The sequence below is a fragment of the Mangifera indica genome, chromosome 3, assembly GCF_011075055.1.
Source record: "Mangifera indica cultivar Alphonso chromosome 3, CATAS_Mindica_2.1, whole genome shotgun sequence".
Lineage (NCBI taxonomy): Eukaryota > Viridiplantae > Streptophyta > Magnoliopsida > Sapindales > Anacardiaceae > Mangifera > Mangifera indica.
In genome coordinates this window covers 5,376,168-5,402,335 of record NC_058139.1, presented here as the reverse complement: position 1 = coordinate 5,402,335, position 26,168 = coordinate 5,376,168, and the positions used below count along the sequence as shown (strand labels likewise).

At 32.5% G+C, this 26,168-nt stretch overlaps 3 protein-coding genes across 5 annotated transcripts; all 3 read left to right on the top strand.

Annotated features, from left to right (window-relative positions):
* The first annotated feature begins 376 nt into the window (after nucleotides 1–376).
* LOC123211184 (helicase sen1) lies at nucleotides 377–17,941 on the top strand. 3 transcript variants are annotated; one of them, XM_044629736.1, is made up of 22 exons: nucleotides 394–648; nucleotides 1,278–1,662; nucleotides 3,747–3,863; nucleotides 3,949–4,028; nucleotides 4,932–5,078; nucleotides 5,160–5,308; nucleotides 5,402–5,532; nucleotides 5,702–5,824; nucleotides 5,959–6,032; nucleotides 6,455–7,045; nucleotides 7,224–7,335; nucleotides 10,090–10,227; nucleotides 10,445–10,771; nucleotides 11,118–11,391; nucleotides 11,500–12,788; nucleotides 13,182–13,584; nucleotides 13,690–14,591; nucleotides 14,695–14,760; nucleotides 14,831–14,956; nucleotides 15,791–16,035; nucleotides 16,154–17,157; nucleotides 17,568–17,941. In XM_044629736.1, the coding sequence occupies exons 1-22, from the start codon at nucleotides 521–523 to the stop codon at nucleotides 17,654–17,656; spliced, it is 6,900 nt and encodes a 2,299-aa protein (XP_044485671.1). In that variant the 5' UTR covers nucleotides 394–520; the 3' UTR covers nucleotides 17,657–17,941. The 3 variants fall into 3 exon arrangements, with proteins under 3 accessions (XP_044485673.1, XP_044485671.1, XP_044485672.1); XM_044629738.1 differs by lacking the exons at nucleotides 16,154–17,157; nucleotides 17,568–17,941 and having other exon boundaries at nucleotides 377–648; nucleotides 15,796–15,977; XM_044629737.1 differs by lacking the exons at nucleotides 394–648; nucleotides 1,278–1,662; nucleotides 3,747–3,863; ... (2 more) ...; nucleotides 5,160–5,308; nucleotides 5,402–5,532 and having other exon boundaries at nucleotides 5,945–6,032.
* Nucleotides 17,942–21,946: 4,005 nt separating this feature from the next.
* On the top strand, nucleotides 21,947–22,501 carry LOC123210883. Its single transcript, XM_044629373.1, has one exon. It carries the CDS (start codon nucleotides 21,947–21,949, stop codon nucleotides 22,499–22,501), a length of 555 nt encoding a protein of 184 aa, XP_044485308.1.
* Nucleotides 22,502–24,607: 2,106 nt separating this feature from the next.
* LOC123210881 (auxin-induced protein X15-like) lies at nucleotides 24,608–24,984 on the top strand. Its single transcript, XM_044629370.1, has 2 exons — nucleotides 24,608–24,910; nucleotides 24,961–24,984. Exons 1-2 carry the CDS (start codon nucleotides 24,608–24,610, stop codon nucleotides 24,982–24,984), a joined length of 327 nt encoding a protein of 108 aa, XP_044485305.1.
* The last annotated feature ends 1,184 nt before the right edge of the window (nucleotides 24,985–26,168 follow it).

Genomic DNA, 26,168 nt, shown 5'->3' with positions numbered 1-26,168 from the left:
GAGCTATTAACAATGAAAGGGTTGAAGATAATATATGGGAACTGATGTGTAAGGAAAAAGAAAATTAGTGAGGGCATAAGGTCTGTTTCTTTTTATTTAAAGAATATTAAGTTGCTTTAATAAAGGGAGATTATTATTATTATAGACTGCCTCAAAGGTTTTCAAAGTTAAATGATAACACATTTGTTCTTTACAAGAGCAAAGTTATCACTTCACCCGATCATCATAAGAATATTTATTCCACGCACTTGCCAGTTAAACTACATTTTTTGGGACGATGTGTCTTATTAAAACGTGTATAGATTTCTCATTTGTATGAAAACGGTGCCGTTTTGCGTGGTCACTGTAATAATTACCTGTTCAGTGTCAAAGTTTCCTTTGATTTGATGATGAATTCTCCCTCCTTTTTTCTCTTTATGTCCCGGACACAAACCCTACTTTTGAATGCTTATCTTTGACCCAAACTCTGAAAATTTTAAAATCAATCGGATAAATATATTTGACAACGAAATTTAAAAGAATGGTGGAGGTGATTCCGTCTAGACGAGAGTTACTTGATCGGTGGAGAGACATTCAAGAAGAAGAAGAAGAGGACGATGGTAACGATCCCTCTAAACGACGTCGGATTAATCAGCATAAAGAAAATTGGTATCGAAGTCTTTCTTTCTTTAATTCATTTACGTTTGATGTATGAATACGTCAAGAAATGAATAATACTTAATTCCGGAATTAAGAAGAAAAAGAGATTTCTTTTATCCCTGTTTAGCTTCTAATTTAAAGTGATTGTTTGGCTGATATAGATTCAATGCTTTTTGGAGAAGCATTTGATAGTTGGTACTAAGAAACACTGAGACTTAGTTTTTGTTTAGCTGTTTTTTAAAACTTATTTACGTTACTTCTAGTCATCTTGTTTCATATTTCAGTGAGTTTCCATCCATTTTAAGGAATTAGATTTTGTTTTTTGGGAATACAAACTCAAAATTTAATATAAACCTTGTGATTTGGTGGTTTATTGAATGAAAAGCATTTGCTTCTTAGAAAATGTGATTTGATGTAAGTGTGAAGGTACCTTTGTTTAGTTGGATAATAAACATGAAGCCTTTAATGGGTTTGATCTAGCGATTAAACAGAAGAGCTGTCATTTGTTTTTAGCCATATGGTCATGAATAGCTTGCATTGTTGCATTTTATTTGTAATCAGCTGTGTAATTGTTCTCAACTTTGATTTGCTTCAATTATAATGTGAGATTACTGAAGAATTTATTTTTCTTTGGTAAGGTTTGCGGATGCATCTAATTTCTTGATTAGCTTGCCTAAACAAAGTCATGTATGGTGTGGCTCCTGGGACATAATGGGGCCGCAATTGGAGGTCTTTTACAATTACTTCAAAGATGAGCGCACAGACTCACCTCTTAAGCTTTTGTGGAAAAGAATGTCTGAGGAAATGCGGTCTTGTGTCCAATGCATTTCTCAACACCACCAAGCTCAAGAGATGTATAGCCTGGAGTATGATTTGGGTACTGTTGGTCATCTCCTTAATGTGTTGCAAAGTCTTGATGAGGAAAGGGTGACTCAGCACTTGAGACAGATACATGCAAGATTAGCATGCCAAGAATATAATCCTCAAAGTGATTATAATGAAGTCGTTGCTGTCATGTATGAGGTCGTTTCTTATCTTTTAAATCTTTTATTTCATATTCTTTATTTCATTTGTTACTCTATAATATTCTCTATATTTAGCATTGAGGATTATAATTGTTGGTACATGGCTTTAGTTGAACTAAATACCTGGAATCTAAGACAAAGTTCAGTCCATTTTTATGCTAAAAAGAGGCAGGAATCAGGCTATCACATTAAGGTATGTGGGTTCACAGAATATGATGTAATAACTAGAAACAAGGTTCAAGCTGACCAAGATGGCATATAAGTTGATATGATTCAGAAACTTCTTCATTGTAGAACACTGCCTACGAATTAAAATTCAATCAGGCTTTTCTGTTCATGCTTCAATATTTCCTATTAATTAATTAAAACTTAAGAATTGATTTCAATCTGAATGGAAAATAAACATATCAGATAAATGCTGTTAGTACCCACTGTCTGAATGTAGTTTAGACCTTTGTTCAGTTCCGGAGGTAGTCTTGTTTTCATGGTCATTATATCATGGGCTTTTATTATGTTTCCAAAATTGCATATAATTCTGGGGAAGTTCTAAACTACTTAGCTTCCTAATTAGCTATCCTCCTTATGACCAGATTACAAGTGAAAGATTGCACTAAGATTGAAAATCGATTATCTCTTGCTCCTCATCATATTTTCTGTTTTAAGCCCCATTCCTGAATGCACATGACTTAGATTGTCAGTCATGTTCATAATTTATATTTTCAACAAATTACTGTTACGTCCTTGTTACAATTGACATTATTAGGTTGTTTACAGTTTCCAGAATTGAATTAAGCTAACTCTTTTGATCGAATTGGATTAGCTTATACTTTATATTTTTTTTGTTTGGCATTGCACTAAATTGTATGTTGGGGAAAAATCGTAAATTTCAGTAGTAAGCTGACTTAAAACCAATTTAAATGAAGCTTATTTTTAAAGCATTTGAATGTTTACATATTTATTAATATTTTATTTTTATTGAATCAGGAAATAGATATTACATAATTAATTTTTTTTACTACAATATTGGTAATTTAATCCAATTAAAGTAAATTTAATGAGACTGATTAAATATATAAATGTTATTCAAATTAATTGTTCAGTATATGTGAATCTTGTTTACAATAAATAATAAGTGTTTACATTATTCATTAAGTATTTACTGTTGTAAATTTTATATGATTTATTTATATCGATTTCATGTGCAAATATAATTAAAAAATTAATCATTAAAAATTCTCAAATTTTTATTTATAATGATTGATAAATATATTTGATATTGTTAATTTTTAATATTTGCACCATTAAATTGTTAAAACCAATTTAGTTAGTAAAAACTAATTCCAGTTAATTAAGCATTTAAATATTAATTCAAACTTGTTATTGTGTATATTTGAATATTTTTACTTTTAAGAAGATTATAATGAGTTATTGATTAAAACATGGATAACTTTAAAATTTAGGAAATTATTGTATAATCAAATTATACTGGGTAAATTTTACTTACCTTTCTTTTGATTTTCCTGAATTCTACTTAGACCTCTCAGGCTTGGAAAATTACATTGACCTTCCCTGCAATTACTAGGAATATGTAAAGTTCAACAGCTAAAGGGGTTGGCTATGGTTTTACAAGAGTTAGATATAGAATAATTTTTTTAATTTAATGTTTCTATTTCTTTCTCTCCTCTCTCTTTTTTAAATAGTTTAGTAGGGTCAAAAATTAAATCATTCCAGTCATGCAATTTCTACAGAGTTTGACATAGATCATGAGAAAATGTTGATCCTAGAATTGGAATTTGAAACCAATCATATTAAGTAAAAAATTGGGACGTAAAATTAGAATAATTTTTACTGATCACATGTAAGAATTGTGGGACTCCTTTGCCAATTTAAAATTAGTTGTGTATTCCAATCTATGGGATATTGAGTACAATATGCTAGTTTTTGTAAGGTAGAATTACTTGTATATTTATTTTAACTTTTAGTTGTTATTATGTTATATGGTTGCTAACTGATATATTTGTTCTGTCTTGTTTTTGCATGGTGAATGCACCCTGCATATGTTTTCTTTAATTTTGATAACAGGTTTTGATGTTCCCTATTCTGTTGGATGATCAGTCCTTGTTCACAGAATTTGAAATATTTATTGAAGCAGTTGATAACATGCATGAATTAGCTTTGGCTGGGCATCAACAGTTTCCGGTATTTCATTGGTTGAGTTATTTTCTTTGTCTCAGCACTGTTTTCATTTTATTTTCTGCTTCATAAGTGTGCCTGATTTTGTCAGGGTGTCTATGCATTGTTTTTTTTCAATAGACGGGTTCGTAGCATTGGTCGCCGATTAGCTTCTACTGTGGGTAAATTGAGGTACTGTTTTCTTATTACTGTTTTTTTCCTGGAATGATGCATGTGACTGTTATTTATCTTTTTGATATATTGATAACACTGCTGGTTTATTCTTGGGGTTGAGGTTGAGGTTTGGTGCTTTCAGAACTTTTTCAGGATTGAATGGGTTGTGTCCTTTATGATCATTATATTAACTATATGAATTCAGGTAATTTAGGGTTTGTTGTTGTCATGCTGAACATAGTGTGGGAAATTGCGAATGCACTGACATTATGGAAGTTTCCAAGAAGTTTTGCTGTTTTATTTTTAATTATTTTTTTTTTGGTCCTGATTGTTGTTGAATTTGTGCGTTCTCTTTTAACAGGAGGCTAAGGATTATTTGACTTATAATTTTACATCTCATGGATAAAGATGTTCTTATGGATACATCAGACATGAAAATCCAAAGTACCACCCAAATCATAAATTTGATTTATTTCCAATGCAGCTATGGGTTTTATGTATTATAAATATTCACAGAGCAGTCAAATTATCTTGTTATTGAAAAAAAAATGAAGACAATGTAAATGATCCTATGTTTTATTCTTAGATCTGAATTGTTTAATTAAATGCAAAGAAGTTTCTGTGGTCATTTCTTTAACCATGGATTTCATAGTTATCGCCATTGGTTATGGTCAGACCATCATAATGGAAATAAGAATATTTGAAATCTTTGCTTGCTACCTATTAGATACCAGCTTCAATCTAAAAGAAATAGCATTATCATTTAACTATTGTAGAAACACTGAACTGTCATTGTACATGTGAAGAACATGTATTCACAGAATCTTAGATTTTTTTTAGATGCTTACTTCCTCTTTATGGCTATATACATCCTGGGTATGTTGTAATATTTTCTCAAGGATATTATCTGTTTTTGCGTAGGAGAGCAACAGATTTGGAACCATTGCAGCCTTTGCTTAAGAAATTTGTTGGTTTTTTGGAGACTGAAGTATTACCATCAACTGTGAAGACTTCAAGGCCAAGAGTGCAGCTGGAGCGCCTACCCATATGGCTTGGAATCACATCATTGTAGGAAGCTATAGCTAAAACTTTTACTATTGAAAAACATTTCCCCTTCTTTTTAATGCTAATGCGTCTGATTTTTAAAAGGCTCGAGTTCGTAGAACCCCCAGCTTTAGAAGAAGGTATACTGGAACGCTATCCCATTTTCTTTGACATTGTGCTCAACCATGTCAGTGGTGATTCGCCTGAATTTTCTCATGCTGTTATTTGCTTGAGAGAACTCTTCAAAATGCTTGGTAGGTGCATATTCCTGACTTAATTTGATGTACTATATAATGTCAGATTGACACAGCCTTTTCATTTTCTTCCCTATGTGAGCTTGATTTCAGGCTGTAAGCTTTGGTTGAGGTCTACTTTGTCTCCAAGCGTGATGCGCAATACATTGTTGGGCCAATGTTTCCATACCCGAAATGAGAAAATCCATAAAGACATTTTTGATCTCTTCCAGCCTTTCCTGCAGGCATGTCTATGAAGTTTTCCACCATTTGTTTGTTCAACCATTCTTCAATGTCTTTTTATTTATATCTTTTTCCTATACTTGTGAATTTTTAGTTATTCTTTTAAGTTTATGTCTATGTGGTGAGTAGCTTTTATGATTGTACTAATTTATACAATTCCTATTGATCCAGTCACTTGAAGCTTTACAAGATGGGGAACATGAAAAGCAGCGTAGGAATTTTCTATACTTTCTCCTCCACCAAGTTCCAGTGAGCAATAACTTCAGTGTTTTAACAACAAAACTGGCCTGCAAGGTTTATTCTACTTACTTAGAGATTTATAAAAAAGTCAGCAATGTCTGTTGTAGTCATGCCTGTTTGTATTTTTTTCCTTTGTAGTTTTGTTTTAGCTCACTGCTGTTGCTTTTTTGCAAGATTGTGTTTTTCAGATTGCCCTTCTTATTGTATACCGTGGCTACAAGATGAACCCACCTTGCCCACCTTTTGAATGTGCACATATGTGGTATGTAGAACTTGGCCCTTTGTACTTTTTTTTTCTTGAAGATATATGAAAGTATTAACTCAATGATTGAAATTGTGTATTTGGAAGTCGTTTTTTAATCTAGAGGTCGGACGGAAAAGGAGGTATTGAAAACTTTATGGTCTGGTGGGGCTATTTAAGAAAATTAATTAATTTTATATATATATATAAAATGTACATGTAGTTATCTTCTTTCATACGGAAATAAGTCTTCATTCACCTTTTGTGTATGTATGTATGTATTAGGGATAAATCTTACATGTAGTTATCTTCTTTCATCTGTGTTCTTTAACAAACAGAAATAGGTCTTCATTCACCTTTTGTGTTCTGTTCCCATCCCTTTTCCTTCTCATGTGTACACAAGAAAAAATGCATTGATCATTTATAGCAATTTTCCTGAACAGGGGCCCTTCTCTTGTGTCTTCACTGAAGGATTCTACACTTCACAGTTCTCTGCGACAACCTGCTTTTGATCTTTTTCAAACTATTATAGTGTCTGATGCTGCTGCCTTGATAACTTCCACTCTGAATTCTCCCAAACCTTTTAATGCTGATAGTATCATATCTATTGACATTAATGACGATGAAGACAATCAAATGATTCCTTTTTCTCCAGATATTGAAGAGAAGGATAATAGTTCTTGGAGTGAATTTGGTGCACAAAGTAAAATTAGTTCTCAGGAGTACAGAGGCTGGATGTGCATTCCAATGTTGTGGATTGATGTTCTAGTTGATATTGATCCATCAGTCCTACCTGTATCATTATCCAAGGCTGTGTTCTGGGCTCGATCCCGGTTTTCCTTTTTGGAACCTGAAATTACTGCAGAATTAGCACTTCATATTAAAACTTGGCTGTCTTCGTCGGCTACTGAAATCTCTTCTACATTTGGGTGGAAGGTTCCAACTGGTTGTGAAGATGGTGGAGGTGGGAAGTTATCCAAAAACTCAATGGAAGTGTCAACAATGTGTCTACCTTTAATAAGAGCATTCAAGAGGTTATGAACACATTCTTTGCTTTTATTCTTTAAATGTTTTTCAGTTATACATTTTCATAGTTTATATTCAGGCTGATGTTATTTTAGAAAACCACCTCTTATATTTAAATAGTTAGATCAGTTATTCTAGTGTGGAATTGCTACCCTTTTAATTTAATTCTATGGTCCTGTTTTATAGGTTAACTGCACATTTTATAGTTCAAATAGGGCAAGGAGAGCTACGGAAACAGTGGACTTGGGAGCCACGGATGAGCGAAAGCTTAATTCTTTTGCTTGTTGATCCTAATGATGTAAGTATGGCAATGCGATAGCATGCACAACCTCAGGTTTATTGCTTTACTTGTTAGAGAAAAATGAGCAGCAAATATAACTTTGTGAACTCTAATACTTTAGTTGCATTATGTGTCTAAATGAAAGAATTGATGAGTTTTTACCATATTTTGGAATATGAAGATATTGGATATGACTGGATTTAAAGTGGGAGTATTTACTACATTAATCAAAATTAGTAATCAAATCATCCAGATTGGTGGATATTTGAAATAGAGTTTTTTTATGAAAGAGGGCTTGGTATGGTCATTATTTGAGTTTGCTTGGCAGTGTTGTAGTTGTTGCCTATTTTTTGTGGAATTATTCCGGCAATGTTGATTCAACTCAAATACTGATGCTTCTTCATTTGGTTCATTCTAAAGAAGTATTAAATAGGATTAATAGCTAAGTATCCTGCCTTTGCAAGGTTATTCCCATGGTATTATCTTTAATATCTGAAGAAGTTTTGGTGATGAGGTCTTAACGACTTAGGGAATATTTTTGACAGATGTGGAAATCTTGGATGTTGTGTTATAGCTTATAATGGTGAAGGATTTCGACTAAAATCTAATGCCCTTTTTCAAACCTCGAAAATGATATGAAGACTAATATCTCTTTAAGGACTTTGACTTGGTCTAATCTGTGAAGGCAAGTCAATACTTCTGAAATGTTTTTACAAAGATTATCTTCTACTTGGAGTAATATGTGTCAATATGGTATGGAGCATTGATCATCTTTTTATCATACATTGTTGCATGGCATTTATGGATTAAGTTTTTCCCATCCCCCAAGTTTTGGCAATTAGGGTGAGTAGAGGTGCAAATTGTCATCCTCATCCCCACTCCTAAACTAGCCAAGGGTAGGGATCCCCTCAGGACCCAATCTCAGACATTAGAAAAAAAATTGATTTCCTTTATTTTCTATTTCACAGTGACCATTATATAGACATCTTTATCCCATGTTGACTTCTGATGACTTTCTTTTTCATTGTTCATTGTTTTTGCTAGGTTGTTAAAAGTAATAGATGAAATTCCACATCACTAAATATATTACTACATTAACATTTAATATACGTGTAAAAAATCTAATCCTAATTATTTGTAAAATTCAGTTAATAGAGAGAGAAACGAAGATGTGGTAAAGTTGTGTTTCCTCATGTGATTGATGAATATTAGATAAAGATTTTTTTGTTACTTTTTTGTATTAATCTTTAAATACTTCTTATGCAATCAAATTAAAACATTTAATTATTAATTTATTTTGGAAGATTGTTTTTTCAGCCCCATCCCCATCCTATCCTGAAGTTTTGTTTAAAATCCCTCCCTGAACTGGGCCTAGCCTCTGTGAGTAGTTTTCTTTGCAGGGAAACTTGACATCCCTGTTTTTGACTCTTGATATTGCTGCACTCCTCTCATGCTGTTCCATTGTCATTGAAAGTTTAGATTTTCTTTAGGAGAAAGTAATGGTGTTATTGGTTTGGAATATGGATATCCTTTTGGCTATTTCAATGGAAATTTTTGAAGACCAAAAATGTTCATTCATCATTAGATGAAGTCAAGTTTTAGTATTTCTCATTTCCTTGGATTCCTCATGATTCTGAATTCTCTCTCTCTCCCTTTTCTTGTATAGGTATACTTCTTTGTTTGTTTATTTTATTTTGGTTATGTTCTAAGTCTCCTTTACAATCAAAGACTCCCTTTCTTATTTCCTCCTCACAAGGTCTCTCTAGCCAAGAGTTGGAAGAAGTTAAAGGAATTTTAATAGAAGCCATAAAATCTCAAGATCACCTTTTGTTTTGGAAGGATTTGGAGAAGGGAAAAACACTGACCTAGTGAAATGGACTTTGGAGTCTCGAACTTTCTCATTATAGGTAGCTTAGGGTTTGTAATCTTGTTAAAAGAAATTGGGCCTTCTGTGGCAAATGGCTTTGGTGATTGACTCCCACTTGAAATTAACCTGCTTTGGCACTAAGCCATTAAAAATAAGTATGGGATGCATACGAATGTTAGGATACTAAAGATGTCATTAGAGGTTCTAATTAATGCCATTGGATATCCATTTGGGCAGTTCCTTCTTCTTGTTCCTTGGCTTTTGTTAGAGAGATATGTTTCCTCTGGAGGCAGAAGAAAAACCTCTGTATTGTGGAATTGTGCAGTTATGGTAATTTTTCGGGTAATTTGGTTAGGAAGAAATGGGAGAATTTTTTAGGACATGAGAGATTTGGACCATGTGGAATCAGTGAAATTTTAGGCTTCTTTGGGCCTCATTATTTCAGAATTCAAAGATGTTTCTTTCTGCTTTATCCAACAGAATTGGGAGCTTCAATTACCTAGCTAGGGAAGATTTTTGTGTAAATTTAATTATGGATTTTTCACTTTAGTGTTGAATATTTTGGAATAGGAGAGGTATTTCATTTTTTATTGTTCTATGAATTCTTGTGTTTACAGCTTGTTCTTTTTTTATGGACATATTGCCATTCTTGTATGCTTTTATAGAGTATCTTTGTTTCTTTGCAAAAAAAAAAAAAAAAAAAAGGTGTCCTGCTTTCGAATCGGATACCATTTAGGGTGTTTTTGGACAGCTTGTGCACCATTTTGAATATCCTCCTACACTAGAATTAAATATACTCTTTTATTTGTGAAGTATGTCGTATTACCTTATAGCTTTTTACTCGTCTTGTGATTGAATTTCTGCCAAGAGTTTAACATAATCTTTTTTCTCTTTATTTGATGCAGGAAGTGAGGCAATTTGGTAAGAGTGTCTTGGAGCAAGTGTCAAACACACGTGGTCTTGCTTCTGGTTTAAAGTTTCTTTGTTCATACAGTTCTTCTTTGTCTGCCACTTTTTTGGGCTTGAGACATGCTTTGAAACTGGTAAAGTGGTGGTTTTTTTTCGGTATTTATTTTTTTCCCTTCTTTTTGGCATTAGGTATGTATAAATATTATATTAATTGGATGTTTGATTTGGTTTCTTGGGCATGCTTTAATTGTCAACAGACATTTTTCTCTAAACATTTGACCCTTAATATCTAGGGACAGTATAAGAGAGTACAACATGATAACTGGTTAGCCGGTTTACATACTTTTGCAGGTGCAACTTGATTCTGTTCTATCAAAGTTTCAGGCTTTGCATCATTTTTTCTTCACTCTAAGGAAATTATTTGAAGAAGGGCATTTACTGAATTCGGATTTGCTGGAAAATTCATCTGAACACGTGAAAGTTACAAAGTTCTCTTCTCAAGGTGGATTTTTAAGGCAGCCAGTCTTTGATTCTTCTGATGGAAGTGTTGGACATTCTTCAAATGTTGACTTGAAGTTATGGGAGAAATTTCATTACTTCCTGTCGGAAATTACATGGCCTGCTGTTAAAAGGTGTTTGCTAGAAGGGAAGATGTTTCTTGACTACAGTCTTTGCCAGGTAACATTGCAGGCTTTATTTGGAAATGATCCCATTTTACTTGTTTCCTTTCTTGTGTACTCTTGGTAAATGATTGCAATACAAACATCAAGCATTAATTCATATTTCTTCAATATAGATTAACAATTTCATTTATGAAAAAAAAGGTATATGAATAATGTAAATATCATTTTCAATATAATTGTATTCTTAAGAAACTTTCTGTCCTCTGGATTAATTAGATTGCACATTTTTAAAAAAAAGTATACACATTCTTGTGTTTTTGGGTGTGGGTGCAGTAAGGCACACTTGTGTCCATGTGCTTATGTTGGGGGCAATATTTGATCTTGTTCTCTTCTTGTTTCAGACGAGTTGTATCCGCCTGCTCGAGATTCTTCCTGTTGTTTTTGGAAGACTTTGCCCCTTGCTTATAAAACAATATAAGGATTTTGGAAAGACGGTTAAAAATTTATTCGATTACAAATGGCTTCATGACCTGATGGATTGGGGAAAGTCACAACTTAAAATTGTTTTTGTATACTGGAAAAGAACTGTAACTTCTCTTCTACATCTGCTCAAAGAGTCATGCAGTAGTACATCCTTATTGACAGTCAGTGCCATTGAAAATCTTTTATTGTCTGGTGAGCTTAAAACATTTTTGATTTCAAGTTGGTGAATTTCACTTTCCTATGGATCATTCATTTATTTTTAACTCTTTGCTACTTTTGTTTTTTATTGTCGCATCTTAGATAATTTTGACGTGGATGAACTGATGGAAAAAACATCACATCTTTGTGTTTCATTATCAAAGGAATCTTCTTGTAGTATCGAAAAGATCTCCTTGAAGCCGAAAGCATTGTTTACTGAGGGCTTGGCTATGGAGAGAAAGTCTACTGTTTCAGATTTGCAGCCTTTTCCTGTGAAGAATGCAGATACTCAAATCCTAGATTCTGAAACATTGCTTAATAGGCATAAAGATGATTTAGTTGTTCTTTCAGATGATGAGACAGAAAAAGAACTTTCAGCAAATCTGGTTACTTCATCAGATGTCAAGTCAAGAGAGTACATGTTGGATAGCAAGACTTTGGCACTTACATCTGATTATAGCACTTCACAAACTGACTCTTTGAAGAATAATGCCTATAGTGCTGATGCTTCAAAGGATCTGTTGGATTCTTTGCTTAAGACAGATAAGGATGGTGCTGGCCAAGCTTCTCAGAAGCTGGACATTGATAAATTGCGAGATAAATCACTTGATTCTCTAAATACAGAAGTTGTGGATGGTAAGAAGAAAGAAGTAAACTCCAAATCTAATATAAATGATTCCTTGTCACTGCAGAAAGTTGGTTTAAAGAGTAAATCAGTTGAGTCCTTTGGGTCTAAAAATGAGAATCAAGGTTGCAATAATGTGGTTGCTGAAGCTACTGGTACTGTTCTGAAAGAGCTGGTATGTCAAACTGAGGATGATCCGTTGGAGAGTGCTTTGAGGTCTTTAAAACTTAAGCAGTCGTATCTGGCAAAATCAGGCCCCTTTGTTCCTAAGAGACAAGTTATTCAACTTAAATCACCCCATGAAAGCCGACCTGGCCAATCACACAGGATGGAGCCTGGAGTGAAAAGGTTTGGACCTCCAAGGCTTGATGACTGGTATAGACCCATTCTAGAAATAGATTATTTTGCAGCAGTAGGATTAGCATCTGCTAGTGAAGATAAGAATCGTGTGCTTTGTGAATTAAAGGAGGTTCCTGTGTGTTTTAAATCACCTGAACAGTATGTCACCATCTTTCGACCATTGGTTTTGGAGGAGTTTAAAGCACAATTACATAGTTTCTTCCTGGAGATGTCTTCATGGGAGGATATGTATTTTGGTCGTTTGTCTGTCCTTTCAGTTGAGAGAATTGATGACTTTCATCTTGTTCGCTTTGTCCATGATGATAAAGAATCTGTGACATCTAAAAGCTTTTCAGAAAATGACCTTGTTTTGCTCACCAGAGAGCCTCCACGAAAGACGTCGCATGATTTTCACATGGTTGGAAAGGTATTTGCATCATATTTTTCCTGATCACTTTTCAAAAGAGATGGTGGTTTCATACGTTTATGCAAATAAATTTATATTTTGATATTTCTCTAATTAGCCTTTCAATGGACATAGCCTCTTTGTTCTTAAAAATGTTATTACTAATTTTTTTATTGGAATGTTCTTCATTGACCATTCTTATTAATTTATTCCTTATCTGGATATTGAATTTTTACCTGACTAAGATTGATATAGAAGGTTAATTAATTTTATGTATTTTAAGTGCAATTAACTGAAGCTTCTCTAAATAACTGGAAAAAATGGATCCTCCAGGTCTCTCATGGCTGAGTATCTATTCGTCCAATTTATAGTGACATTTTTTCATTATTCTGAATTATTCAACCTGATACTTAGGTGGAGAGGCGTGAGAGAGACAACAAAAGAAGGTCAAGCATACTGCTTATCAGGTTCTATCTTCAAAATGGGTCTTCACGTTTAGATCAAGCTAGGAGGAACCTTCTTGAACGTAGTAAATGGCATGCTAGTCGTATTATGAGCATTACACCTCAACTTCGAGAATTTCACGCTTTATCTTCATTAAAGGATATCCCTCTGGTTCCAGTTATTTTGAATCCTGTGAGTGTTTCCTCTAGATATAATGAATCTAAAGAACTAGATCTGGGCAAGCTTTCCCAGCCCTTGCAGCTGGTTTTAAAATCCTCTTTTAATGAAAGTCAACTTCAAGCGATCAGTGCTGCTATTGGATCACGTAAAATAAAGAAAGAATTTGAATTGTCTCTTATTCAGGGTCCTCCAGGTATTTCTTTTCTTATTTCTAATTGCTTTTTTTTTCCTACTTTGAGAACCTTCTTATGGATTTAGGAATTTTCTGTATTTTTCAAGTTATTTATTTTTATTATAGGGACTGGGAAGACCCGTACTATAGTGGCCATTGTCAGTGCTTTGCTTGCTACGAAAAAATCTTTGAATGGTCATCTGAAGCAAAGTTATAGTTCATGCACCAATCCTAGGCTGAAGATTAGTCAGTCTGCTGCAATTGCCAGGGCATGGCAGGATGCAGCCTTTGCAAGGCAACTAAATGAGGATGTGGAAAAAGACAAAAGAACATTAGAAAGTTCTGTGAGAGGAAGGGTCCTCATTTGTGCTCAATCAAATGCAGCAGTTGATGAATTGGTATCAAGAATATCCAGTGAAGGCCTTTATGGCAGCGATGGGAAGATGTATAAGCCATATCTTGTACGGGTTGGAAACATTAAGACTGTTCATCCAAATTCATTACCCCTCTTTATTGATACACTTGTTGACCATCGGTTGGCAGAAGAGAATTTAAACAATGCAAGGAATGATATGTGTGCAGACTCTTCTGTGACATTGCGTTCTGATTTAGAAAAGTTGGTTGACCGCATAAGGTTTTATGAAGCTAAGCGTGCTAGCCTAAAAGATGGAAATTCAGAACTGAGAAATGTGTTGGAAGATGAAACTCATAGGGGGGATGATGTTAAAGAAATGTCTGATGCAGAATTGGAGGCAAAGCTAAGAAAAATGTATGAACTAAAGAAACAAATCTACAAAGATCTTAGTGCTGCTGAGTTGCATGAGAAGAAATCTTATGAAGAAACCAAAGCATTGAAACATAAACTGAGAAAGACTATATTGAGGGAAGCTGAAATAGTGGTAACAACATTAAGTGGCTGTGGTGGAGATCTTTATGGAGTGTGCTCTGAGTCTATATCAAGTTTTAAATTTGGTAATCCATCAGAGAGTACTCTATTTGATGCTGTTGTAATTGATGAAGCAGCTCAGGTAATATTATCTCCATTAGTTTTTGGGCTTGTAAAGTTTGCATTTGATTGGCAGCACTGTTGCTTAATTTTTACTGTTAAACTCTGTGTTAATGTCACTCTAGGCTTTGGAACCTGCAACTTTGATTCCTCTTCAGCTTTTGAAGTCAGATGGGACAAAATGTATCATGGTGAGGATTATCTCTGTATTCAGAAAATTTTGTTGACTTGAATCAATTCTGAGATTTGAATTTTGTGAAGGTTGGCGATCCAAAGCAGCTTCCTGCTACTGTTCTCTCAAATGTTGCAAGCAAATTTCTGTATGAATGCAGTATGTTTGAGCGTTTACAAAGGGCTGGATATCCAGTTGTTATCCTTACCAAACAGGTAAAACAGAAAAGTTATTGAAGTTTTTCATTGTTAAATATTTGAACATCCATTCTGTTTTTATAAGGTAAAATAGAAACTGGATGTCCAAGCATTGCCTGACTAGATTTTTTTTTTTTTATTTACTTTATTTCTAGAAATAGCTTTGATAACTATAAAAAAGAAAACAATGGACTGCATTACTTGAAGCTACAACTGGTCAAAATCTTAGTGTTGTGGGTTTTGACGTCAAGTGTGTAGATGTTTTTTAACTTTTATAGAAGGAAGAGAATGTTATGTTGATAAAAGAAACTTTTTATGTATTAAATTTTGTCTGTGTGCTGATCTGGTGAAGAGGCTAGGTCATAGCAAGATAATGAGGTTGGTCTGGTCAAGCTATTTGGCTTTTTTAGTACATCTTAAAAATGTTGGATATGTGATTAATAGTGTATGAAATGTAAATCAAGCAATTATGAAATGGGATGTGACATGTTCTCGTGTTTAGTTTTTCTTATTTAAAGCCACACAACACAATTGATATCTTTTCCACTGTGGACTCCATGCTTGTTGGGTTATATGTGGATGGATTCTTTTAAATTTTCAGACTAACCTAAAAGTTTTCTCATCTACCAAAACTTCTTCATATTCTTTTTTGCTAGATGTGATTCCAGTTTCTTTTCAGTCATATTTCTTTTCTACTTGGATAATTTAGTGTTTCTTTTGTTACTTTATGATACTTTTTATTCTGGAGATTTTATATAGTATGTGAAAGAGAGGAAGGAGGCAAGTGTATAAGAAGTGATTGCAACTCTTTTCCTCTTCAAAATCTGTACTCATGCATTTTCTTATTGGCAGTATAGGATGCACCCAGATATATGCCGGTTTCCTTCCTTGCATTTTTATGAAAGTAAGTTGCTGAATGGCGAGCAGACGTCAGCAAAAACAGCTTCATTTCATGCAACTGAGGGTCTTGGACCCTATGTTTTTTTTGACATTGTTGATGGCAAGGAACTTCGTAGTAAGAATTCTGGTGTGTTTTCGCTCTATAATGAGCATGAGGCTAGTGCTGCTGTTGAATTACTGAGGTTTTTCAAGAAGAGGTACATGCATCATTTTTCTCCTGAAAATCTATTTAAAATTTTTACTTTTCCTTATACTTTCTATGGATGTTCATCTACTAGATTTATTTTATTGTTTTGTTATGCTTACTTCATACAGATATCCATCTGAGTTTGTTGGTGGAAGAATTGGCATCATTACACCATACAAGTGTCAACTTCACCTTTTGCGCTCTCGTTTTTCTAGTGCATTTGAACCTTCTGTCACATCTGATATGGAATTTAATACTGTGGATGGTTTTCAAGGGCGTGAAGTTGATATACTGATACTTTCCACAGTGAGAGCAGCAGATTCAAGCTCTGGTTCACCTGGGATTAGCTCAAACAGTATTGGGTTTGTCGCAGACGCTAGAAGGATGAATGTTGCTTTGACCAGAGCCAGGCTTTCTTTGTGGATTTTAGGTAATGCAAGAACCTTGCAGAAGAACTCTAACTGGGCTGCTCTTGTGAAGGATGCCAAAGAGAGAAACTTGGTTTTATCAGTTAAAAGACCATATGAGTCCATGTTTAAATCAGCCCTGAGGAAGAACCCTGCTCCTGAAAATTATTGTGATTCAAGCCGGCTGAAGAGCAAGGAAAGGGATGGAGATATTTCCAAGAATGTCCAGTCTGCAAACCCAGGAGAACATGTTTCAGATGGCAAAAAAGCCAAAGAGAGTGGCCATGATAAATTGAATTCAGCTATTACTACTCTGGGTAAGAGACAAGTCAAATGTGTTGATGCAATGAGTAAATTAGACTGTTCAGGAGAAGAAGCAGTTGACAGTCATAAATATTCAAAAATAGGACAGCTGGAAGGTTCAAAGGGATCTTTTGAACAGGACAGGAATCGGAGAAAATTGAAAGGATCAACCCCTTCAACTGGAGGTTGTGTTAAGGAGCAAAAGGCTAATGATAGAGGAAGAGATCGTAATACCACTGGCGGTCCTGCGGATTTAATTGCAAAAAGGAAGCAACAACGTGAAGCTGTTGATGCTATTCTTTACAATTCTCTCATTCCCTCAAAGAAGTCTGAACCATCAGTTAAGCCTGTAGCTGCTAAAAGGTCTCTTTCACCAACTTCTAACGTCAGTGGTGCCATCAAACCACCCAAGAAAAGAAAAGGTAAAATCCCTGCTCTATATGTAAATACAGCACGGTTTCTTTTTCTAATAAAGAGTAACTTACATTTTTTGTTTTCTTTTTATTCGTGAGGTTGCATATGTTTGCCTGCAGAATCATTGTAACTTTGCATTTTGTAATCGTGCATGCCTCCATTTTCTTACCTTGTTTTCCCTTATCTTTTACCTCTGTGTGTATTTCTTTATTTTTAGATCCGTGGATTTGGTCTTTAATTGATTAACTTGTGGTGGATATACATAATATAGGAGACATATTGGACCTTTTATCTTTTTGTTGTTGAAGTAACCTGTCGTATGTTTAGACTTCAGTAATTATAATGGATCTAATACATTTAGTATCTGATAATTTTTACTTGAGTAGATTGATTTAGATTTCACTTTTGACATTTCCAGAGGCATCATCAACAAGCACACTGCAAGACCAGAGCCATCATCAACGTAAGAAAAGAGACAAAATAGTGAGCACCCAGGATTTGAGATAACAGTTGAAGTCTAGATTTGATGTAGTTTTCCAGTTATGTTCATACTTTTTGCCTATTGTTACTTAAAATGCGGCAAATCAGCTACTTTTTTCCACATCTCAGGGGTACCGACTGTTGTGAGTGAGTAAGTGAGGTCTGCTTTTAGTTGTGGGAACTAATTTTGGGGCAGTAGAATGTTTTAGCTTGTGTAAATACTTGACTAGTTATCAATGCAAAGCCATCCCCTTCATAGTCTTCCCCGTACATATAATATATAATTAAATTGATTAATTAATGTTTCTGATACTGGATGTAGACATATTGGTTGTTGATGATTGATTTCGTTTATGCTGTATATGATGATGTATTTGGCCTATACTCCATTAATCAATCAAAAGCAGCTTCCTCCAGATTTTTCTTGTATTGCCAATGTGTGAATTCGTAGCCCATCCTCTTTCTTCATTACCAACTTTTTAATGATTTAATTTGCTAGTTAAATTATTTCTCAAGTTTTTAAGGGGTTACCTTAATATTATGTTATTGGAAGATTTTGAAACTTTAGGAGATTCTTATGGCACATGGATAATCATGTGACCTGCAGATGATTCAATCTATCTGCAATTGTTGTTCTACGTATGCCATGTGAATAATTATTTAAATTAAATTCTTCATTATTTGATCTATATATATATTGTATAAAATAAGAATTTATTAGAAGGATAGACACTGTATATATTGAGAAGTGTAGCAAGACTCCAAAACTAATTTAATGATGAAGCTGATGCATTATTGTAAATACGGGAATGCAGATAGAATAGCAAATTATGTGCAAATATTTATTGGTAGTTAGAATTAAGAAAAGAAAAATGATGGAGCCATTGAGTCAGTGTGCATGCAGAGCAGAGGGTCAGTGTGGTTCATTCAATTCATTATTTGAAGGTAGATTAATAATTGGAACATTGGGTGACTCCATTCACTTCATTCATTTGATTGCAACGAGGAACCAACCAGCTGACAACACCTCCACTGCCTCATCATCTTCAATACAATTCCCTTTTCTAAAGATTCAACTCTTTTAATTTTGCCCATTTCTGCATGCATGCATACATACATACATACATACATACACACATACATGCATGCATCTTTATTTATTCATACTGTCTTGTTTGCAAGTCGAAAAACTCTTCAATCTGTTTCTTAAAGGTAATCAATAGATCTCTATATAGTTATGATAGTAGTACAACAATATCACAAATTGACGAAAAACTCATATAAATTACATGGTTGAGATATGGGGTGACTATCCTATAACATTTTAATATATAGATAGTGAGATTGTTTGCTATAAACATTTCTTAGTAAACTAACAAGCTACAAAAGCTAATAGATAATTAATAATAATAATAATTATAAATAAAAATATCACGCATGATATAACTATTTAATTTGTGGGTGACTATTATGGTACTTCTGTCATATTTTATTTATTTATTTGGAATGTAATGTAAGATTATCTAATAATATACATGTTTTATATTCTAAAAGCAAGCTACCTAATGCAACAAATTAGCGTTTTCTTAATTTTAAATTCAATGGCTTAGAAATTATGCTTACCGGATTTCTCTTTAATTGGTCACTCAAAATCTTATTGTCTAGAAATGATTGATTTTTGAGGTGGTAATTGATAGTGTTTAGGCTTGTGGCTGGAAATCCATTTTGAAAAGTGCTTGTTAGAGTAAATACTATCAAAAATATTTATTGAATCAATAAAATTATTTTTACACACACATATACATATATCATGCATAATTTAAATGGATAAATGATATGTTATTATATAATTAAATAATTTTAAATTTAAAATAAAATAATACTTAATTATATAATGATAAATTATTTATATATTCAAATTATATATAAATAGTATGTACATATAATATTATTCTTATTAAATAAGTGTTTTACATCAAAGAAGAGTAACATACTTAAAAATTCAAAACGGAACAAAACCTATATTTTAATATTATTAAACCCATAACTATTTAAATTATGATGATGATACAAAAAAAAAAAAAGGGAATAATTTATAATCCACTAACCAATCTCACTTTTAACCAAAAAGAGAGGATATAACAGAATCAATCATTTTGATGTGATTTGTTAACCATATACAATATAATAAAAAAAAAAATTGAATAAAGGTTCAATTTTTCTTTCATATAAAATATAGTTTGAGTTGTGTCCAGATTAACTCAAAACTTAAATAAGTTGTGCTCAAATTGACATAAAATTAATCTGAATTGACATTGTTTCTTTTGAAGCCAACCTAACTAACCTAAGTCTAGTTTATTTGTTTTTATATGTTTATGAGTTTGTTGGTGTGTTTTTAGCATTATTAATTTGAACTTATCATACCTGATGTGTAACTTCTTTCTAATTAAGTTTTAAATATCCAAGCATATTGTAATTAATTACATATTTTATTTAATTTTCATATTTAATTAGTATATTTTTAATCTCATTTTTGTATATACACACACACACACCATTATATAATTTTATTATTCTTGTGTGATAATCAATTGAGTTAGAATTTCTTTATTTAAAATCTATGTGAGTTTGAGACTATATAAGTTAGTTAAGTTGTAATCAAACAATGTTATACAATTTCATTTAGATGAAACAAATGTTTCATAAACAAATATATTGTTTCATAACCAATTGACTCATTGTTAGTCAAATGAGTTTTGTTTTGATATGATACAACTTAGTATATAGTTTATATCGATTCGAGATATATTAGGTCAACTTAAATATAATTTTGATTAGGTTAAGATTAAGAGACATAAATATAATTCTAATTTGAGTTGAGAGTTTTTCTTTTAAAACTTGAATTCATATTATATAAACATAATTTGATAATACAAATTATCAAGTCTAAGTTCTAGCACACTTGCCTGAATATGCATATAAATTATAATAAATAAATTTAACTTTAATTGATAAAAAAATAAAATATTTGTATCAAAATATACGTTTGTCTAATTGTTTTGACCTTTGACCAAATAACGTGCTCCCAATTATTAAAGACTTCTTTAATACAACTTCCATACTTTATTTCCGTATTTGCTACATCTCCTTCCAATTTATTTATTTATTTTGTAATTTACAGATGCATACCCATTTCGTGAAATTACCAAAGCCACCATTAGTATTCAAAATGATTGGTAATAAGGTTGTTTATGTATAATCCATATTATCAATGAATCGTTGTTAGATTGGTATCTAAAATAATGTATAAGGTTGCACACAAAAGGAGATAAACGCTATAAATTAGTCCTGCAAAGTACTGCCGAATTCAGATTAAGCTATATTATTTTTCTAGAAGACCAGAAAAATGCAACAGAAAAGTTAATTTTTCTTGGAATATTAACATCCAACATGTATAATATCATAAATAATTAATCTTTGGATACCTTGTAGGTCAAATAATTAAGCAATTTATTTCAATGATAACAAAGCCCTTATATGCTTATTATTTTAATACAAAGTACTATTGTACTTATTTTATTATTAATTTAAACTAAAAATCTGATTTGGTAGTATAAATTATGGGCAATTCACATGGAATTTCTTGAGTCCCATCTTCCCCGATCTTCAAGCACGCAAAATCCAAGTAATAAATAAAGACATAAAGACACAGGTATCAAGACATGAAATTAATATTATATAATTATTAGATGCTCTTGGAGATTTGACTGTTGAGACATGCAGTGCAGCTGAGACAAATTGCGATGAATGAGTTAGACTTATAAAATAAAATGAATGCATGTGGGTGCATTTTGGTTCACAAATACAATAATGCTAACTATAGTTTAAACAAAACAAATATGAACCCAACTGCCAAAAAACCTACCTCTATAACTTCCAGATGCAGAGAAACCAATCCTGCGATTACATGAATCTGCCTTTAAAAATCTGGAACCTACTCATCTGGGGATTACCTATTCAGGATATCTCACAATTTTCATTATTAGTTTTGTGTTAAAAAAAAATATATTATCTTTATGGTATCAAGTCTCAAATTTTGAAGGTAAAATAATAGGCAGGTATGCCTCAGAATTATAGACAGAGCTATAAAAGGAATAAAGAAACAAAATGTGATCCTAACTTCAATGCCAAATATAAACAAATTTTATTATATAGTTAGCTAATAATTGATTAAAATATTGCAAAATTTCAGTCCACCATGCACCTCCTAACTCCTTTAAATCTCCCACTTGAGATTCACACAAACACTCAGAAAAAATGGATTCATCAAAGAAGTCTAATAAAATTAGTGACATTGTTAGACTTCAACAAATCCTAAAGAAGTGGAAAAAGCTTGCAAATGCACCCAAAAACACCAACAAAAATTCAACCAGCTCTTCCATTACTCCTCCTAATCCATCAAATACTACCAATAAAAGAATCAAGTTTCTAAAGAAAACCCTCTCTTTCTCTGATGTTTCAACAGCAGGCGCATCAAACGACGTCGTCCCGAAAGGGTTTTTGGCGGTTTGTGTGGGGAAAGAGTTGAAGAGATTTATCATCCCAACTGAGTATTTGAGTCACCAGGCATTTGGGATATTACTTAGAGAAGCTGAAGAGGAATTTGGGTTTCAACAAGAGGGAGTGTTGAAGATTCCATGTGAAGTCTGTGTATTTGAGAAGATCTTGAAGGTGGTTGAAGAGAAAAAAGATGTGTTTTATTTACATGAATTAGGGTTTCCTTCAGAGAAAGATATGATTGGTTGTTGCTCTTCAGACAGCGAGTTGACACCTTCTCATTATTCTCAAATGTGTAGATGGATAAATGGTTAATTAGAATTGATCTTGAAGACTGATGTTTTATTACTTCAAGAACTAACTATGTTGGGTTTTGTTTTTATCTATTTTATGTGAAGAGAATTAGATTAAGGTAGATATATGAGCGAATAAGGTAGATTGTTTATGTTCATTGAAGAAATATTCACCAGGTGGATCTGCCATCACTTTTGTGCCAAAGAGATTGAGTTAATAATTTTCTCTTAAATGCATGCAAAATATTGAATCCTTTTACCTTATGGTGTAAATTTATTTAATGTCCACGAATTGATAGTAAACTTTAAAACATTTCATGATGCAAACTGATAGTAAGTTTTATTGATCCAAACTGATATTAAGTTTTAGTGATGAACAGCTCGGGTCGCTAAAAATGTCTAATGGGAAATGCGAATTCCATAGATATAAGTTAACTCTTGGGTAACACGACTTTTGTGATGATTTGATTAGTCATCCCTTCTAATTAAAATTTTTGTTTTTTCAGACAAAAATTTTCGCCAACTTTTATTAATTTTGTTGTAATGATTTCAAGGGTGAAACAGTTTTAATTAATTAATAATAATCTCGATCACTCCGCAGATCTGCATTACCATTAGGACCAATTAATTTCCAGCGTTTGACAGCAAGATGAGCCTTGTTGTGATGACATGTTGAGTGACTCTATTATTAATGAAGCAACAATGGTATTGTACGTATTAGTACAACATAACATGACTATTAACTAACTAACATGATATCCAATATTGATCAAATCGATTCCTCTCTCCCCTGCTATTAACAAATTAGTTTAATCAACAACTTGCCCCTGTAATTTTTTAATCTGCAATATTTCTTCTATATACTTCAATATATATATACATTATGCACACACTCACATGATTGGCCGTGCTATGTCATCCTGTGCATACTGATCGAATAGTATTTTCTTCGATCTTTCTTACTAAAATACTTTAAAATTGTTCATACCATAATCTTGAAACTTAAATAATTAACTTTTATAAATAAAATTTATTTCATTACTTACCCGACCCATACTTAAATTTGGGAGTGGAATTAGATGATCTCAAAATATCTAACTTAAATCTACTTATTATCTGATAATAAATTCAAACAAACAAAATATTAAAACCATATAGTTATTTTTAAAATATATGAAACGAATATAATAATTTTAGATAAAATATCTATATATTCTAATAAGTTTTAAAAATGATATTTATATCTTTATAATATTGTTAAGTTTAGCAAAAATAATATAAATATCTTTTAACTATTAAAATTAATGGTTAACTTTGACGTATAAATGGAAAATTGATTTTTTTAACTTAAATAATTGAAATCTATCATTTTATCAAACGTTGGGTAGGAAATACTCATTTGGCCTAGATTTTATCTTAATTTTTTTTGGGTATGACTTGTTTAAACCTTTTTTTTTTTTTTACTATTGCTTCAATATTGTTAAGTTTTGATAAATACGTTGTTAGTTTAGAAAATACTCTAAGAAAATGAAATTAGTTTCAATATTATTATACTATTGCTCTAATATTGTTATGATTTTAATTACTTGACGTGTAGTTTTTTCACAAAGACGTCAAGGGGCCTATGCAAAGCTTATAAAGGCTCTTTATTATTTTTATTTAACCTTAAAGAGAGGCTAATTAAGCCCAATAGCAACTAAAGTTATTTTTAATAAGTTTTAAATATATTATATTTCATTTAACATCATCAACCCGAAGGGGCTGTTGATTATTTGTGGGGTTTTTTTAAAATTTTTTTTAAGTTCCATTCACAGGAAATCACTTTCCCTGCCATATAATGCAGTCCAACACCGGCAGCCAAAATTTCTCAATTTCTCCTTGATTTCTCAATACCGGCAATTGTCCAAGTGACATCACTTTGGCTAAAATATTCTCCACAATTTTTCTATAAATAATTATAGCATAGCTGCCGTCCTCTATGCTACACGTATTATAATTGCTTCTAGATTCAAACCTTGTATATTTAGAAATTACACTACTACTTACAATTTCCCTTTACTAAGAGAGAGTCTCTCTTAATTTCTTGCTCTCCTTTATGGCAATTAACACCACGAAGAAAGTAACCACAATGTTGCAAATCATTGATTTCAAACATCTCATCAAATGCTGGAAGGCCATCACACTCTCCGACTCGGCTTCGAATCAAGTTCCTTCTGGTTTTCTCGCGGTTTATGTTGGTGAGGCACGCGTGAAGTTCTTGATTCCAGCAAGATTCTTGAACCTGCCAATATTTGTGCATCTTCTCAATATAGCCGGAGAGGAATATGGGTTCAAGTTCAGTGGGGGCATTGTGTTGCCTTGTGATGTGGGCTTCTTTAAACAATTGTTGAAGTTTCTTGAAAAGAATGAGAAGAAATACGGAAGCTTAGAGGTGCATGAGTTTTTGAAGTTAATAGTGGGGTTTGATTCATCTTCATGCAGGGAAAGCAAAAACTTTTGCCCTAAACTAATGCCTTTACTGCTTAATAAAACTAGGGTTTGATTGGTCTTCTTTTAGGGTTTTGTTTTCACAGACTCGGCTTTTGGGTTTGTTTAGGGTTTCGTCATCTTAATAACACATTTTACTCTTTATCTGCTAAATAAACTGTGACACCCAGATGGAATACCAACAATAAGAGGAAAATTGTCATTTAATGATATCTCAAAAAGGAAATTGCAATTCTTGGAATTTTCTTTTCCTTTTAGTTTGCTTAAATGGGCTTCTATATGAACAAAATGCCACTGTGTATATAATATAATATTCAATAAAACATTTTCTTTCTTTGGGTCCATTATCTCTAGTAGACTTGAGTATGAAACTCAACAATAGTGTTTAGCGAGCGGTGGTGGTGGAGGAGATGATGATGTGGAAGTTTCGTTTCTGTTACTTTATTGTCATGAACAAATATAAAAATATTCTGAAATATTTTTACAATTAGAAAGATGCGGTACTTTCTGGCTTTTGGTTTGGATATCCGAAGTAGCAATTTATCTCTTCTACAAACATGTGGATAATTGCCTCCAAGTGTAGCTTCGTTCCATATACGAGAAGACATGGGTCGGTATAGTGTTTGTGGGATTCCTTGTTAAAAGTTAAAAAAAAAGTGCATAATTTTGCTTGTTTCTAAATGAACGATCAAAATTCGAAGGCACCTACATAAAATAAAAACAATGTATGGTTACACAAAGCATCAGGCGGCCGACCTTGATGATTTTGACCCCCGATTTGTATGTGTTTCATTGACATGGAATTTATGATTTCTTATCAGAATTAAGAAAATTAAAATAGAAGGATCACTTGTACTCGAAATTGGAAATTGAATAATTTTTTGTGTTTTGTTTGAAGAAATGATAATAAAAAATGCTAATAATATTATTTAATTGATTACAAATAAAATGAATGTAAATGATAATTTTAAAATAATTAATGTTTTTGGCTCTTGCAAGATGGAATCATTTACAAAGTCATTTTAGAAGGTCCAACTATTATAGAGTAAATTAATGATACAAATTTAATAGTTGAGTAATGTTATATGTATATATTTTTTATATACAATTTAGATATACAGAGGATTTGACATGTAAGTGAATGTTATTTTATATTTAATTTAATGTTATTCAATCACATAATGATATATTATCTGTGTATC